The sequence below is a fragment of the Leptosomus discolor genome, chromosome 2 (genome assembly GCF_034619465.1).
Source record: "Leptosomus discolor isolate bLepDis1 chromosome 2, bLepDis1.hap2, whole genome shotgun sequence".
Lineage (NCBI taxonomy): Eukaryota > Metazoa > Chordata > Aves > Leptosomiformes > Leptosomidae > Leptosomus > Leptosomus discolor.
In genome coordinates, this window is record NC_141392.1 from 101,296,522 (window position 1) to 101,312,584 (window position 16,063).

At 44.0% G+C, this 16,063-nt stretch overlaps 1 protein-coding gene across 1 annotated transcript; it reads left to right on the top strand.

The window, feature by feature from the left end:
• Nucleotides 1-2,071: 2,071 nt before the first annotated feature.
• LOC104342427 (glutathione S-transferase 3) lies at nucleotides 2,072-12,910 on the top strand. The gene is made up of 7 exons (XM_086482503.1): nucleotides 2,072-2,094; nucleotides 4,912-5,018; nucleotides 6,733-6,784; nucleotides 7,544-7,676; nucleotides 10,180-10,321; nucleotides 11,446-11,577; nucleotides 12,123-12,910. Exons 2-7 carry the CDS (start codon nucleotides 4,932-4,934, stop codon nucleotides 12,264-12,266), a joined length of 690 nt encoding a protein of 229 aa, XP_086338629.1. The 5' UTR covers nucleotides 2,072-2,094; nucleotides 4,912-4,931; the 3' UTR covers nucleotides 12,267-12,910.
• Nucleotides 12,911-16,063: the final 3,153 nt, after the last annotated feature.

The following is a 16,063-nucleotide window of genomic DNA, read 5'->3' on the forward strand; positions in this document are numbered from 1 at the left end:
TTAGCTAAGTATAATGGCAGCACTTGTAGCCTTTACTTGAGCAGATTCCTACTGAAGGTGGAAAAAGTTCTTTTTGAGTAAAGACTGAGTTGAGTGAGCTGTCTGTTTTACTGTGCTGTCTCAGTGTGCAATACAGATATGGAAAAGATTTAGGTCTTTATTATACTGAAACCTGGACAAGCAACATATCTGAGAATTTATCATCTGTAACCAACTTCTTTGTGTTTTAATATTTAGCAGCATCTTTATGCAAAAAGTTTTTAGAATTCTACTGTTTACATTTTCTCAGGCTTATGCATAACATGTAATAATGACCGTTGGAAATAAAGGAGCCTGGTAGTGGACTCGTTTACCTCTGTAATCGAGATTTTCATAAAAGTATTGTGTAAGTGCCATGATGTTAGCAAAAAAACAAAAACCCAAGCCAGAAAACCCACTTCCGTGGTATTTCCATATCTAATAAGGCTGTTGATGTGAATAGGACGTTCCACAATGTGAGGAGGAAGACATATATTGTGAGAACATTTTGGAACTTACATGGAAGGAGAGGGTGGATTTGTCAGGGTGAATAAAGAAATAACAGTTCTTGTTTATTCGGTGTTTTTGTTCAAAACCATAAATGTTTGTTTCATTCCTTCTGTGTTAAGTCTCCTGCCCAGAATAAAGTTACTCTTGAAGAAATACTGACTGCCTTGAGTCTTGATCTTTTATTCCGTTTTTCAAAAAAAGCATTTTAGTTTGGCTTTTGTTGGTTACGTTCGGTGCCTTCTCGCAGGGGTACTGCCCCCAGCAGCTCTGCTCTTTCTGCAGATTGATGGGCTACTTGGTTTGAGTCTAAGCGCGTCATTTCTGCAGCACGCCGTGAGCTCTGTGTAGGGCTAGTAGTTTAGTCCTTGGATGTCAGCTCTGAAATCGACTGCAAGGCTGAGTTAGAGGATGTGTTAACGCCTCGGAAGAAGGACAGGCACTTGGACTAGGTGATCATCGTAGGTGCCTTCCGACTGAAATGTTCTGTTCGGTTCTGCTCTTGTTCTCAGTGTCTTGTGTCACCCCTCCTCAGCTGCCTTCCCCTGCTTTCAAGGGTGTAGAAGCTGAAGGCAGTTGTTAACTTGCAAACCTGCCTCTTTTGCTAACTGTCCAAGTGGGCGTAAAGTGGATTGTACAGGTGATGAATGAGGTGAGAAATGCATGTACAGGCGCAAACATGCTAGATTGTAACGGGCGTGTGTGGAGGGTGAGGAGCTCAAGGGTTTGTAGGTGGCTGGGGGCTGGAAGCGGCAGAAGTGATAAATGGAACTAGAAGTTAATTAGGATTCCCTAGGAGTGCACACACACCCTCTCTCCCTACCGCAGTGTGGATATAGTGAGTGAGCAAAAAGGGGTTCCAGCCCAGAGGCATTCGAACTATACGCTATATTGCATATCACTGGTGTAGCAGGTTTTGCCCGACAGGCCACAAAACAATGGCAGACTGCCCCATGCAGTGCCTCACTTGGATGTGTCTGCAGTCTTGGAAGCTTGACTACCCTACGTTCTCCTACAACTGGACCTTGAGCTTGTTTGGAGGTTCTAGCAGGGGAGCGCAGCTACCGTATACCCTTGACCGATGAACGGTACCGCCTCTATCGGGGAAGGTCGTCCTCTTCGACCGAGCGCGCAGCTTCGGGAGGGACGCACATGGAGCGGTGAGGGAGGAAGGGGACACCCGCCTAGCCAGCCAGATCAGCCGAATCAACCCTGGCGATCAATGGGGTGACAGATGTCGCAGCCAGATCGCCCTCACATCCAGAGTACTCCGCCGCCCGCAGCTGTATATATGGGCCGCGGCTCCCGACCATCTTCACCCCACGGTGATCTGCCGAGGGGAAAAATTTCATCACCCACACGACGAAGCCACCTCTCCTTAACGCCCAAAACATCTCGAAGTAAAATACTTCAAAGTCTTTACCGTTGTTTCTTGCTTACATTGCACTCCCAGAAACCTTTGCGAAATATGCAGAGTAGAGGCTTCCTATTGGCGGCTGTCCGGCTCGTCACCACCTCCCAGGGCTGGGGCTGGGAGCGAGGCGGCGGCGGCGGCGGCTGGTGCGGCAGGTAGGTGCGCGCGCGTCGGCGCTCGGCTCGGCTCGGCTCGGCTCGGCCGCTTCCCTCACGGGGTGGCGGGCAGCTGCGGCGGGGGGCGCCCCGCGGCGGGCAGCGCTGCTGCCTCGGTAGTTAAAAGCCGTTTATATTCGGTTGTTTTTGTTCTTTTTTTTTTTTTTTTTTTAATTCTCTGTGTGAATGCCGTGGGTTTCTGTGATTTCTCTTTTCCCACCGGCACCCCGGTGCCGCGGTACGGGGGGCCGTGCTGGGGGCGGGCTGGCAGTCGGGTTCCGCTCGGGAGATGGCCGCCCTGGCCGCGGGCCGCTCGCCCAGGCCGTAGCGAGCGCCTTGCACAGGACGCGCGTGCTCCAGCGTTCCGCATCTCACCTGCGAGCTCGCTCCGTGCCCCCCCGCCCTCCCCGCACCGCCAGCCGCCAGCGCGGTGACCGCCCGCTCGGTAGCACGAACCGCGCTTCATCGTGGGTCTGTGAAGAGCTTGTCGTGAACGGAGGGGGTTGGAGCTGATGGCCCGGGAGGCTCCTACCTGTCGTGTGCTGAGGAGGGGGCTTTCCCTCCCGGCCGGTGTTACGCGATGCAGGGTTGAAAAGAGCGGCCGCTGTTGGGCTGGGGGCTGCTGAATGCAAGCGATGAAAATCGGGCCCTGGAGTCTGGGATCTGCAGGACATGCCAGGCACATGATCTTCCGGCCCTCTTCACTGATGGTTGACAAGCGGCTGCATATGAGCCAGCAGGGTGCCCAGGTGGCCAAAAGAGCCAATGGCATCCTGGCTTGTATTAGGAATATTGTGGCCAGCAGGAGTAGAGGGTTGAACTTGCCCCTGTACTCGGCATTGGTGAGGCCACACCTCAAGTGCTGTGTTCAGTTTTGGGCACCTCAAGACAAGAAAGACATTGAGGTGCTGGAGAGAGCGCAGAGAAGGGCAACAAAGCTGGTGAAAGGCCTAGAGCATAAGTCTTATGAAGAGCAGCTGAGGGGTCTGGGGCTTTTTAGTCTTAAGAAAGGGAGGCTGAGGGGAGACCTTATTGCTCTCTACAACTACCTGAGAGGACATTGTAGAGAGGTAGGTGCTGGTCTGTTCCCACAGGTAATTAATGATAGAACAAGAGGGAACAGACTCAAGCTGCACCAGGGTAGGTTTAGGCTTGACATTAGGAAAAGTTATTTTACTAAAAGGGTTGTCAGGCATTGGAACAGGCTGCCCAGGGAGGTGGTTGAGTCACCATCCCTTAATGTGCTTAAAGGTCATTTAGATGTGGTGCTTGGAGATACGGTTTAGGGGTGTGCTTGGTAGAGTAGGGCTGATGGTTGGACTTGATCATCTCAAAGGTCTTTTCCAACTTGAATGTTTCTATGATTCTGTGTTCTTTTGGTCTGTGTGGCTGGCGTGGAAGTGATGACTGCTTGCACAGTACTTGTTCTCTCTTCCCCCTGTTAGCCTAGGTGGCCTTCATAAATCACAGCAGGGGAGTGAATTCAGATCCTTTTTTCCCAAAGTCTGTTTTGCTGTTGAGATATCAGGCTGAGGGGAACAGCCAGCAACCTACCTGCGATTGCAGCTCCTGGCTGCAAATTGACGTTTTCCCTCCTTCTGGTGAGAACAGTGGGGAAGGGAGAAGGAAGCGCTCTGCCCATCCCTAGGGTGCTCTCTTTCCATCAGATTTCAGTTCACAAGTTGGACTTTCTCTTCCAGTATTGCATGGCAGGCTCAGTCTTAGGAACTAGAATGCTACAGCTTGCTTCAAAGCTTGTTGATCCCCCTGTACTTAGAAGACAAGCACCCACCATGGCGCTCTCTGCCTTCCATGTGCCTTTGCTGCATTGATGTGAGCTTGGCAACGGTGACTCGCTTATCTCCTGTGACGTGTCAGTTGGCCTGCTAGGAGCATGCCTTAGGAAGGTGCACTGAAGAAAAGTGACTCTTCTGTTTCTTTAACTTTTTAAACTTCAAGTGTTCTTCCATGAATTTAGCTGTATTACAAGCAACTCCTCCTTCATTCTGTTCTTTCATGTAGGTCACACTGATACTTCAGTCTTTTTTTCTGACACACTGTTATATTTATTAGCGGTATAGCTACTAATCAGCAATGTTTTAGTTCCCAGTGACTTACTTAAGAAGAAATGGATGCCCGTAAGCAGGTGTGAAGGGCCGAATAGCCTGGCTTGTTTGAATTCCCATGGTCAGATGTAGTCCCATATTTTATGTTCTGTTTTCGTGCCTGTTGGCTAACAGGCAGGTCACTTGCCTTGTATGTGCTCAAGGTCTTTCAAAGGTCACTTTTTCCCTCCGCTTATGAAGGAGCTCTTGTAACATTGGGAACTGGAGGTTATTGTTTGCATGCCTGGATCTTTTCCAGGATCCACTTAACTGTGGATTGGAGTGACAAGAAAGCTCCCTGCGGAGGGAAAACAGCTTTCAGTTGCAACAAGGAATTTCTATTATGGAGTTCTGCATGTGAAATGCCAGTGTGATGAAGTTTGGTGCTCCCTTGGCTTATAGCTCTTCAGTGGAATTCGGCACCTGCTGAGACCTAAACTTCAGTCTATTCGAAAAATAATAATTAATAGCCTCGTTTATGAAGCCATTCAAGAACTTAAATGCTGTTTGCAAAGCATGGTATATTTGATCAACAGAAAAGTCTGTAAAGTTTTGCTTTGCAACAAAATATTGTGCACTTCTATTAATTTACTGCAATGTTTAGTCAAAAATTAACTTAAATTTTTGTCGTGAGTGACCTGTGAACCGTTATTCCAGTCGCCATCAGATTTTTGTATCATTATTAACTTAGTATCTTTTATAACTGTTTTAGGTAACAGGAAATTTGAAGTCATGGCTGGAAAACCGAAACTTTACTACTTTGATGGAAGAGGCAAGATGGAGTCAATTCGCTGGTTGTTAGCTGCAGCTGGGGTTGAGGTTTGTTTTAGTGTTTTTAACTTTAAGCTGCACATTGGTAAGCTTGTCTTTGAGGCAGGTCACAGGTTATTACCCAAAAAAAGAAAAGGCATCCCAAGATGCATAGTAAATGAGCGTTGGCTGTTCGGGATAATTAAACACTTTTACTTTAAGCACACAATAGTATGGCTTCAAGTTACATGTCTTCTGAGCAATGACACTGTAAACCAGTTTCTTGCTTAACGCAAGAATGCATAATGCTTAATTAAGCATTCAATTACTGACCCAGAGCTGCTGAGCTGAATGATAGATGTGTTCCTGGCATAACAAGTGTTATCTGTGCCAAGTAAAACGGCAACAAATTTACTTTCTCTAGTCTTTCTGTTTTCAGTGGGATGCTCACACACAGATTTTTATTTTGTTTTTCACTTCACTGGTTGCATCCTCCGCAGTAAGCTAGAGCACAAAACATATTTTGTCTTACTTGCATCATTTGAATGAGGCTTAACAGGATGAGGTGAGCAAACTGACCCACATATTTAGGGAAATTAGAAATCTCAGAGCAGGAAGAAAAACTTTGGGGTGAACCAGAGAAGCAAGACACCGCTTTAAAATAATTGGGTTTGGTGGGATGTAATTTAGTTACTCATTTGCTACCTATCTTGCTGATAAAGTGATAACTCAGTTTGAGGACAGAAGGGACTAGGAGTTGCTCTGAGTGTCCTCTTTTATATAGTGGGCCGTTACACTTGGTACGGTTACCCCTGTACTGAGCCAAGGAACACAAATTTTGCAAAAAGACCACCAGTCTTTATGTGAAGGCCTTACAGAAGACACAACTGGCTGCTTGCCTGCGTCATTCGTTCCTATGTTTTAATTCCGTCTTTTTTTATTTGAAAAAAAAACCCTGTTGACAGGTACAAATTATTAAATTTTTCCTTAGGATATTTTTTTCCCAGTTTTTCATCAGCAGAAACACGGGTTCTGAATTTCAGACTCTGTGATCACACTTACTATGGTTGAACACTGGCACTGCGGTAGTACGGCTAATCTCCTGGGGTTTCCCTAGTGTAGCGAGTCTTAATTACTAACCTAAGGTGCACAGATGTTCCGAGAGAGGTTGGCTGAGGAAGGATCCTCGGGAGTCCCCAGCGAGGCATCTAGGGATTGGTAAACTCAACCATTTTCTAGTCTCCGTGGTCTGTGTTGACTATAGACATGTATGAAGCGTGCAGACTCGTACATGTAGACATCTAACTTTGGTGTCTTAATCTGGAACTGAATTCCTCTGTAAGTCGCACTGATGGGACTGGCCATCCTCAACCATACTGAGTGCAACTGCATCATTCTAAAAACAGGCAATTCTTTTTTTTTTTTTTTTTTTTTTTCCCTCATCTAGAAAGTAATTCATCTTTATCTGTCCTAAACATGCTTCTGTACTAAACTTCCTGCTGGGCATAATGCTTTTACATTATTTTGTAAAAGCTGTGTTTTAACTTTCTAAAAATTTGTTCCCATCTAGCTCCTGATCAAAATATCCCACAGCAGAGCTTTTTTCCACATACCAGAAAGCATTTTAAGGACAGCCTAGTCTGTATTGTTGACTGTTTCACATTAAATTGCCTGTTCAATACCAAACAAAACATCCTCACTCCAGTTCTTATTGCCTGTTTATTTATTTGTTTATTGTTATTGCAATGCTCATTGCCTCTTTGTCCTCATTCTTTTTTGTCAGTTTGAAGAGGAGTTTTTGGAAACTCGAGAGCAGTATGAGAAACTCCTGCAAGGTGAGTCCATGTGAAACCTCAAGAAAAGTGTGACCAGACTTAGTCTCAGAGAAGGTGTGTAAAGAGAAGACTTTAAAGACTGTGGGACTTCTTTCCACACAGCAGAGAGGGGAGTAAAGCTGAGAGTTGTGAACAGCTGCAGAGGCTGGTTTTTTTCCTCCGTATGTGGACAGATGCAATTGAATATTGAATGTCTTTCCAACCTGGAGAGTTTCCCAGGCCTCTGGGTTGTTCTGTTCTCCATTTGTGTACGTGTCCTGCCCGGTCCCTCAGACTTACCCTGGGCTTCAGTAACTTGAAAAAATGTATCCTGAAACTTCATTGAATGTCCTGATTTAGCTTAAGATACTGGTTATAAGAGAGAAATTTGGGAATCTGACATTTGCTTCAACTGTGTTTTCAATAATGGAATGGAATTTTTAAAACGTATTTGGAATTAGGCACTTTTTGCTCAGTTGATGTGTTTAGTGTGATTGTCTCCACTGTATTTCAGTTTCAGCATAAAAGCTGCTGTACGCAGTCCTGCCTGCAACTTCTGTCAAACTTTTTTTAAGCAAGGATGTTAATCCACAGTAACTGTATTCTGCAGTTTAACTTGTCTTCACCACTGTCGTTTATTGTTTGCGTGGAAGAACCCTGGTTTAATAGAATGACTACCCACAGCAAGTTAACCGTAAAAGTAACAATCTTCTGAAAACAGCAAGAAATCCGGTGTGGAGTTACTGGATCCAGCAGACTAACGTATGGCTTTCCCTTCAGGTGGATCCCTGCTGTTTCAGCAAGTGCCAATGGTGGAGATCGATGGTATGAAGATGGTGCAGACCAGAGCCATCCTCAGCTACATAGCAGGGAAATACAACCTCTATGGGAAGGACCTGAAGGAGAGAGCCCTGTACTGTAACAGTACTACTCTTCTTTAATTCATTTCAGTAGCTTAGATACATCTAGAATTAATTGCATACTTGCATACCCAGAGAATCACCTGGGTGCCTCAGTGACGCACAACTTGCAGTGAGCCTGACAGGCCACAGATAGATGCAAGCCAACTGATTTGTTCTAATTCGATTATTTTAACATAAAAATATTTGAGGCAGGGGGTTATTGAGCTTTAGTAAAAGATTAATGCAGCTTGACACAGGTATTCGAGAGGTGACTGGCATGGAGATATTGAACTACTTTTGTAAACAGAAAACTTTCTGGAAAGCAATGGTGAGTTTTTAAGTTTTTGGCTGCAAATTAAGATCTGTCATTGATGTTAGCTGTGATTGCATAATATTCCACGGCACTGTAAAAAGTGCATGGTTTAGGTCTTTGGGAGTTGGGGAAAGAACAGCTAAAAGCTGTTGAAAACCTTCTGGTTTCATGTGAAATTAAATCCAGGTCTTGATGTTGTGTCTGTGTGAAGGAAAAAAAAATGTAATTGAGCTCTCTCAATATGCATGCTTTAAATATTCATTTCCTATTGTTTTTCAAAAGCAAGAAAACTAAAGGTCAACTAGGAAAGCATCTAACTAATAGATATTTTACAATAAACTGCCATTAAACGGTGCAAATGGTTGGAAGAATTGGCTGAACCAAGTTCAGGGACGTAACAAAAAAGAATGAATATTCAGATGGAGCCTCAGTGATAGCTTATCAGCTTCTTTGTGTTGTTAATAAGCCATCGTTTCCTGCAGCTTGCATTCCTTGGATACCTCTTCCTTCAAGCAGAAGTCTCTTAAATCGAGTCTTAGCTTTAGCCTGCAGCCTATTCCTGCTGTCTTAGCAGCAAACAGAAATGAAGTACATTTGTTGCTTTGTTCTTGGGGGAAGGAAGCATCAGTGTTCTGAGGAAGGCTTGCTGTGATTAGCTCCAGGGGTGAGTACCTTGGATAGCTGGTCTTGTGCAGCGTTGGAAGACCGGATGCTGGCGAGGCGCTGGCATATATTAAGGCTTGCAGGAATATCTGACAAGCTTCTTATTGCACATAACGTGTCGAATCCTTACAGAAGCTTTTTCAAGAAGCTGTTGCCTCACAACAAAAACTGCAGTTAGTCTTATTACACAGCAGGAACTCTAAATCTCTTATGACATAGGATGGTTAGAAGACTTTGTTAGACCGTTTTACCAGGTATTTGGTTCGTATTCACGAGGACTTAATTTAAATTTGAGTCTACAGTACAAAACCTGCTGTCAGAGGTCTCAAAAAATGGATAAAAGGGACAATCTGAAGAACGGCTGTACTAATAATTTAGCTAGGTGTGGAACCTGGTATACTTCAGGTTTCCAACCCTGTTATTATGAAAGAGCTAAACCCTGCCAATCCCTGACTAAGGCTTCACTGTGATACATAAAAGCTTTACTCGCATATTTTTGTTTAGTTTCGTTTGCATCTTTGTTTTCCTGAGTTTTCCTTCCCTGACAAGGATGGTTTTAACTATTTGCTGAGCAGCGTTGATAAACAGGTAACATCTTACCTGACAAGATTAAACAGACCTTGAGCAAGTTCATCAGGCTTGCCGTGTAAGTCACTGATAACATGAACTCAGCCGAGATAAGCACCAAGGAAGCATTTTAAACCGAGCCCTTGTAACATTTGAGGCCGAAGGACTGATGAGCTCATTCAATGACTATATATGGACAAAGGAAGCCCAAAGTGCAACTAGCGGACAGCGTGAGGAAGGCTATGAACGACCACCGGAGGGTGAAAAGACCCTAACCCTAAATGTACTGTGCGCGCTTGGACTATGTAAATGAATTCCGGGCACTCATCACCAGAAGACTGCCCTTCTCAGGCAATCTGATGAATATGTATGATTTTTGTGTATATGAACTGATGTGTGTTGCTAGCCCGTTGGAGCACTCATGGTGGAACATCCCCAGTGCTGCCCAGCACTGCAATAAAGAACTCCTGCTTAATAACACTCTGTTGTTACTGAGTTTTCATCTCGGAATCCTTACCCAGCCGCACCCAGCCTCCCACCTCGGTGAGGAGCGTTAGAAAGCAAGGGCATTTGGAAGCTCCGAATTTTGTATCAGAGTTTATCTGTTTGGCACCACTTGGACTCTGGGTGAAACCCTAAAGGCGGGATACATCCAGCAGACTAAGCCGGGAATGACTTCTTGTGGTGCTATGTGTTTCTTTGGTGATTCTGAAGTGATCTGTAACACCAAAATTAAACTTTTTTAACCTCTGTACAATCCTGTTTAATCCTGCACAATGAGGCAAGTGAAGTGCCAGCAACACTACAAATAGGAGTGAGACTGAGTGTGACTTTGGTTTTTTTTAACTGCAAAAATAATTTTCATGAGGGGGGTGTGAAATTCAACTTTTACTACCACAACACAAATCTAAGAAACCTCTGCTTATGAAGGTGCCTTTTTATTTAAGGTTTTTGTTTGCTTTGCTTTTAAGGATTGATATGTATGTTGGAGGAACTGATGACCTCATGGGCTTCATTTTGATATTTCCGTTCTTAACGGCTGAGGATAAAGAGAAACAACGTGCTGTTATAGTTCAAAAGGCAACAGGCAGGTATTTCCCAGCATATGAAAAGGTAAGTAGGAGGATCATTTCCTAACATTGCTCTGGAAGGATAACAGTGGGAACTCTGAGTATTTTACCAAAAGCAGAAGAATCAGAAAGGTGTCAGTGCAGTACTTTACACCAGGACATCATACTATCTGCAGGCTGGAGGGAGGTCAGAGCAGTATGAGAAAAGTTGGGGTGGGTTAAATGCAGAAATTCCTAAGTGAGATTTCATGGTCTGATCAGCAGCAACATTCAGACTGAAGGGTCCAGGTAAACCCTCTGGCTCAGAACTGTTAGGATCCCATGAATGTGTAAACATGGCTATATACAGTTAAAATAGCAACTTCCTGGGTTTAGGAGAAATGACAGAGTGTAACTTGTATTGCAAAGCCAATGCCAATTTAGAATAGCTAATTGTCAGCTTTGTTTAACATTTCAAATGCATCTACCTGGGTTTTTGACCACAGTAATACACAACTGTCCCTGCTGTCTTCTAGTCTCAGTGGTCTGCTGCTTAAGCCACTGGAATCTTGGTGTTTCTCTGAGAGACAGAGCCCAAGAGATGCTCTCAATGGAAATCAATATAGACAGACAGGATGATCTGACAGAAATAGCTGCCTTTCTGTTTTAAAGACTAAAGGGAAGACAGTTTCCCACTTAAATACCATCTCTCCTCTAGATGGCTGCCTGAGATCGTTCTGCCCTAGATTCCACTTGTGGCATCCCAGCCCCAATGCTTTAGGCTGATCACTCTCTTTTACATTCTCTATTTCCCCATTGAAGCTGTAACTACATCCAGAAAAAGTCAAGATTTATTAGGCTGGAAAGGAGTGAATACAAGGAGGTGTCTAACCCCATAGTCCAGTACGTGGGGTTGCCTAGGGCTATAGGAAGGATGGGTAAGAGAAACCCTGGGATTCTCGATTGCTGCTGTGAGGGCTGCTCATAGATACCTGATGACATGACCAGTGACTGCAGGCACTGGATGCACATCCCCCACACTAGTAGTGTCCCTAGTTGCATGGGAGAGGAAGGTGAAAAGAAGAGGAGGCAGGAACTATTGTCGAAGAAGGTGTGTCTGTGCGTTTTGGAAACATCAACCCCAGCTGGCTATCCACATCTGAATGTTTTCATTTATGACACGTCTAGGTTTTGAAAGACCACGGGCAGGACTTTCTTGTTGGCAACAATTTTAGCTGGGCAGACGTTCATCTTTTTGAAGCCATTTTAATGGTAGAAGAGAAGCAGTCAGACGTGCTCTCAGGCTTTCCTCAGTTACAGGTACCTTACACTAACAGTATGCTCATATGGCTGGAAATGTGGTAAATGATATTTCGAAGTCTGTTGTGTGTAGATAATTCCACAGAGCAAGAGCATTTGGCACTCTTTCGCTGCAGTCTTGCTGCTCTTGCTTTAGGAAGGGCCTTGCAATATGTTTCATCTAGAGAATCTGTTATTTTCTTCAGTAATCCCTGTACAGATCTGAAGAAACCCACCCTCCCTTTTTTTTTTTTCCCCTCCCCAGTTCTGTGACACCTTTATTTTCTGGATCACAAGAAGTGATTTGAGTAAAGTATGCACCTGAAACCATGGATAACTGTTCCGCTTCATCCCGTATCAATACAAGACAGGGGGCTGTTTTATTACTGTTGAAAATAACAAGGTTGGAGTGAGGGGGAGTAAAATTCATCCATGGCTAAAACTATGTTTCCCATCTTGCCTCCACATACAACTTGTTAAGGGATGTTACACGAATCAGTAAAGTTGTTTTTTCTTGTTTGACTTTCTGTTCTTTAAACACCATGTACTTACTGTTTACCTTTCAGGCATTCAAAGCAAGGATGAGCAGCATCCCCACAATCAAGAAATTTCTAGAGCCAGGAAGCCAGAGAAAACCAGTTCCTGATGATAAATACGTGGAGACTGTGAGGAGAGTTCTGCGCATGTATTACGACATAAAAGCGAATTAGTGTGCCTGGCTGAAACAACCGCTGGGCTCGGTTTCAGGGAATGATCTGAGCGCGTGGGTACAGTGGTGCTGCAGAGAGGAGGTGAAGGGGTGTTTGACAGGGGTTTCAGTGGGCGCTATCTCGTGTTCTCTCATACAAACCACAGTAGGCAGGTGTCTTTTATAAAAAACACTTTACTACTAGCTGATTTTTCACCTTCGTTCTTCTTGAGATTTTTGTGGCTATTTTAAGCAAGTGAAATGGCAATAAGCATGAAGTCTTCCTGGAGACTTTTTGGAATAGTGAAAAAGAAAGAAATGTGAGTTGCTGACTGACAGCTTCAGCATGTTTTACTGCTTCTGAGGACTCTTGTGAGATCAGATTTTTGTATGATGATTGCTTCCAGTTCAGGCCTTCATTGATTTTAATGTCACTGTAGGCAAGTGAAATAAATGTTTTTTAAAGAAGGTAGGAGGGAGGTGTTTCTCTTGCCAGTTCTGTTGGACATCAGTGACTTGTCTGAAATGTCAGCCTTGTGCCTTTATAACTAAACTGCGCTTTTCTTTTATTACTGAATTAGGAAACAAATTGACTGCCAAGTGGCATTTTTGTTGTAACTCCTGTATCTAGAGGATCTGTTCTAATCAAATAAACTGTTTATTTGATGTGGTCATGTTGTGTCGTGATTGAAAGTTGGGGCTTGCAAACTTCGTTTTTACTTTTTTTGGAGGATAAATTCTTTATACTTGTTACAAAGGGGATCCACGTGCTTCATGCAAAGGCATTTCATTTGCATTTATAAACCAGAGAAGGGAGATGTGAAGAGAGGTAGTAATCCATCCCACAAACCTGGTATAGTTCCTATCTAAGGTCTAATACCTGCTAAACTCAAAATGCTAATTCTTTTCCTCCTTTTTTTTTTTTTGTTTTTTTTTGTATCCATGTTTTGAAAACTATGCTTTCAGCACATGACTTGACAAAGGAATTTCAAATGTTTTTAATCACTTCGATAAATGGCACACTTTGAAAAGCTGCTCTGTAGGATGTCATCTTGGAGCTTCATATCTGTTATTTATAGTTCTATATTAATGATATAGTTTACAAGGAAAGACTTGTGCTCAATCCCAAATGGCATTGTTTAATTCCTGCGTTTAGCTATGGGTTGAGAAATAAGATGCTGCTTGACCTTGGAATGCAGGGAGTACACTCGTCTGATATTTGATGAATGAGTTGCCCACTTGATAGCTCATCGATCTCACCAGCTTCAGCATGACTAAAGTTCTCAGCACTACAGATACTTCTCCCTCATTGCCAGGAGTACAAGGTTTATATTGACCTACGCTGGCTTATCTGTCACCTGCCTTCCTAATGTCGATTGCAATTATGGTTTAGTCCTTGGTTTAATCTCAGATTGGTTTAATACCAAAGTTTGGGAAACTCTGTAGTTATTGATCTTAATTCCTTTGCTAAATGGACTTTTTCTCCAGAATATGAGGGCAGTTGTGCGTAATGCCATTCAAACAAATGTTCCATAAGCAAAGATGCAGGAGATACGGGAGGTGACTGTCGGCCAGTACTAGCTGGTGATCAGCCTGATAGCTGACGGTCGTGCCTTGTAGTCAGTGGGGTGGCACAGCAGCAATGAGTGTGAACAGAAGAATGGTTGGTACTGAAACCTTGTCACCAACACAGTAAGGGTTTGGGGACAGGGTTACTTCAGCCTTGCTCAAGAGTGGTTGTGTGGACTCTATGCTGATTAAATAGCGTGGCAGTCTAACTCCATGTCTGACTGTGACACTGACCCATGCAGTACCTAGCTACAGGCGTCACTTCTTAATCCTCGTGCAGAACCAGGGACAATTTTCTGGTTATCCTGCAGGTTCCAGTTCGTTTTATGTGGCTTGCCCTACAACTACTGCTTTCCATTACAGACCAATTTCTACGTTGCAGCAGAACCATCTAATCTCACACCTGGAAATGTCATCCAAGAGAAGATGAAATGGAAATGTTACCCTTTCTGCCAAGAGAAAAAGAGCTTCTCCTCATCCTTCAGCCTTAGATGTCAGAGCATATATGACCCCGGCTGTGCCAGCCTACTCAGATACACATTAGTTCAAGCATAGATCATCCCTCCACTCACTTTCTCAAGGAAGAAGCTACCTTTTTTAACTCTTACTATTAGTCAGCAGACAGTTTTGCTGTAGGAGAACTTTACTCGAGGGATGATCTGGAAGAGAACTGTTTGTTCTGGATTCCTTTGAAAACCTGCTTTGAACAATTATTTCTGAGAAAATTTCTCTTAAGAAGGGGTTGGACAGAGACAGCTTTGAAATGAACAGCATAACTCTCACACTTTGCCGAGTATCTCGTTGTTTGAATTCTCACAAAGTATGCCGCACACAATAAAACAAAGGTGTAACAGGAGTGTGCTTAATTACACAAGCACATTTCTATTTTTCTAGTGCCATGGTACTTCTTGCTTATATAACAGGTGCCAGTATGAAGTGGTGCCGGGCTGAGGCTGGAGTAGGTACATCTCCAGGATCCAGGGGTCATTTTTACCCTATGAAAGGGACAGAGTAAGACTTCACTAGCTGGATAGTGTCCTGGTTCTCCTTGAAGCAAGAGGGATGCCTCTTCGAGCCACACTACTGAAGATAAGTGTATAGGTTCGGGCCCCAATGATTGATCTGTCTTTTCTGCTCATTCCTATGTGGAAGGTTAGGAATCTCCCCATTCAGCAGTGAAAAAGCCCCATCAACGCTTTTCTAACATGAGTGTATTTACTGTATTTTACTTATTATGACTTTATTACCTTGTGTGTAAAGACCACACACAGTTTCAGCGTGGTTCTCAAGCACATCAAAGCCTTCTTTCAGTATTCCTGCTACGGCAAGGTCAGTTCAAGTCTATGTATACATACATTCAATTTAACCTCCTACTGCACAGGCTGATGAAAAGAGGCTTATGTATGTGTAAGTGGGATGTCACCTTTGTCAAGTGAGCACTGAGGTCTATAGCACTGCTAACTAGCTGGGCAAGATGACCCGAATTCCTTTTCCATTATCAAACTTGCATTGAAAACTTCTCCTTGAGAGCAAGGGAACAGAAGCAAGTGGAGGTTCATATCTGACCCAGCACACATATATGACTAACCACTTCTCTTTACCCCCACTTTTAATATATCTTGTACCATACCTACAGTTTCTTCTGATCATTTTTTATTTGTAGTTTTTATGGAAATGTAGCAATTGTTTACATGTGCAATTTATAAAACTGTCCAGGGATGCTGAAATAAACCTGGGATAGTGAGACCTGGACAGGCTGGAGAGCTGGGCAGGGAGAAATTTAATGAAATACAAGGGCAAGTGTAGAGTCTTGCATCTGGGAAAGAACTACCCCATGTCCCAGTATAGGTTGGGGATTCAGCTGTTAGAGAGTAGTGTAGGGGAAGGGGACTTGGGGGTCCTGGTGGACAGTGGGGTGACCATGAGCCAGCAATGTGCCCTTGTGGCCAAGAAGGCCAATAGCATCCAGGGGGTGTATTAGAAGGGGTGTGGTCAGTAGGTCGAGAGAGGTTCTCCTCCCCCTCTACTCTGCCCTGGTGAGACCACATCTGGTATATTGTGTCCAGTTCTGGGCCCCTCAGTTCAAGAAGGACAGGGAACTGCTTGAAGGAGTCCAGTGCAGAGCCACAGAGATGATTAAGGGGGTGGAACATCTCCGTTATGATGAAAGGCTGAAGGAGCTGGGTCTCTTTAGCTTGGAGAAGAGGAGACTGAGGGGTGACCTCATCAAAGTCAACAAATACGTAAAGG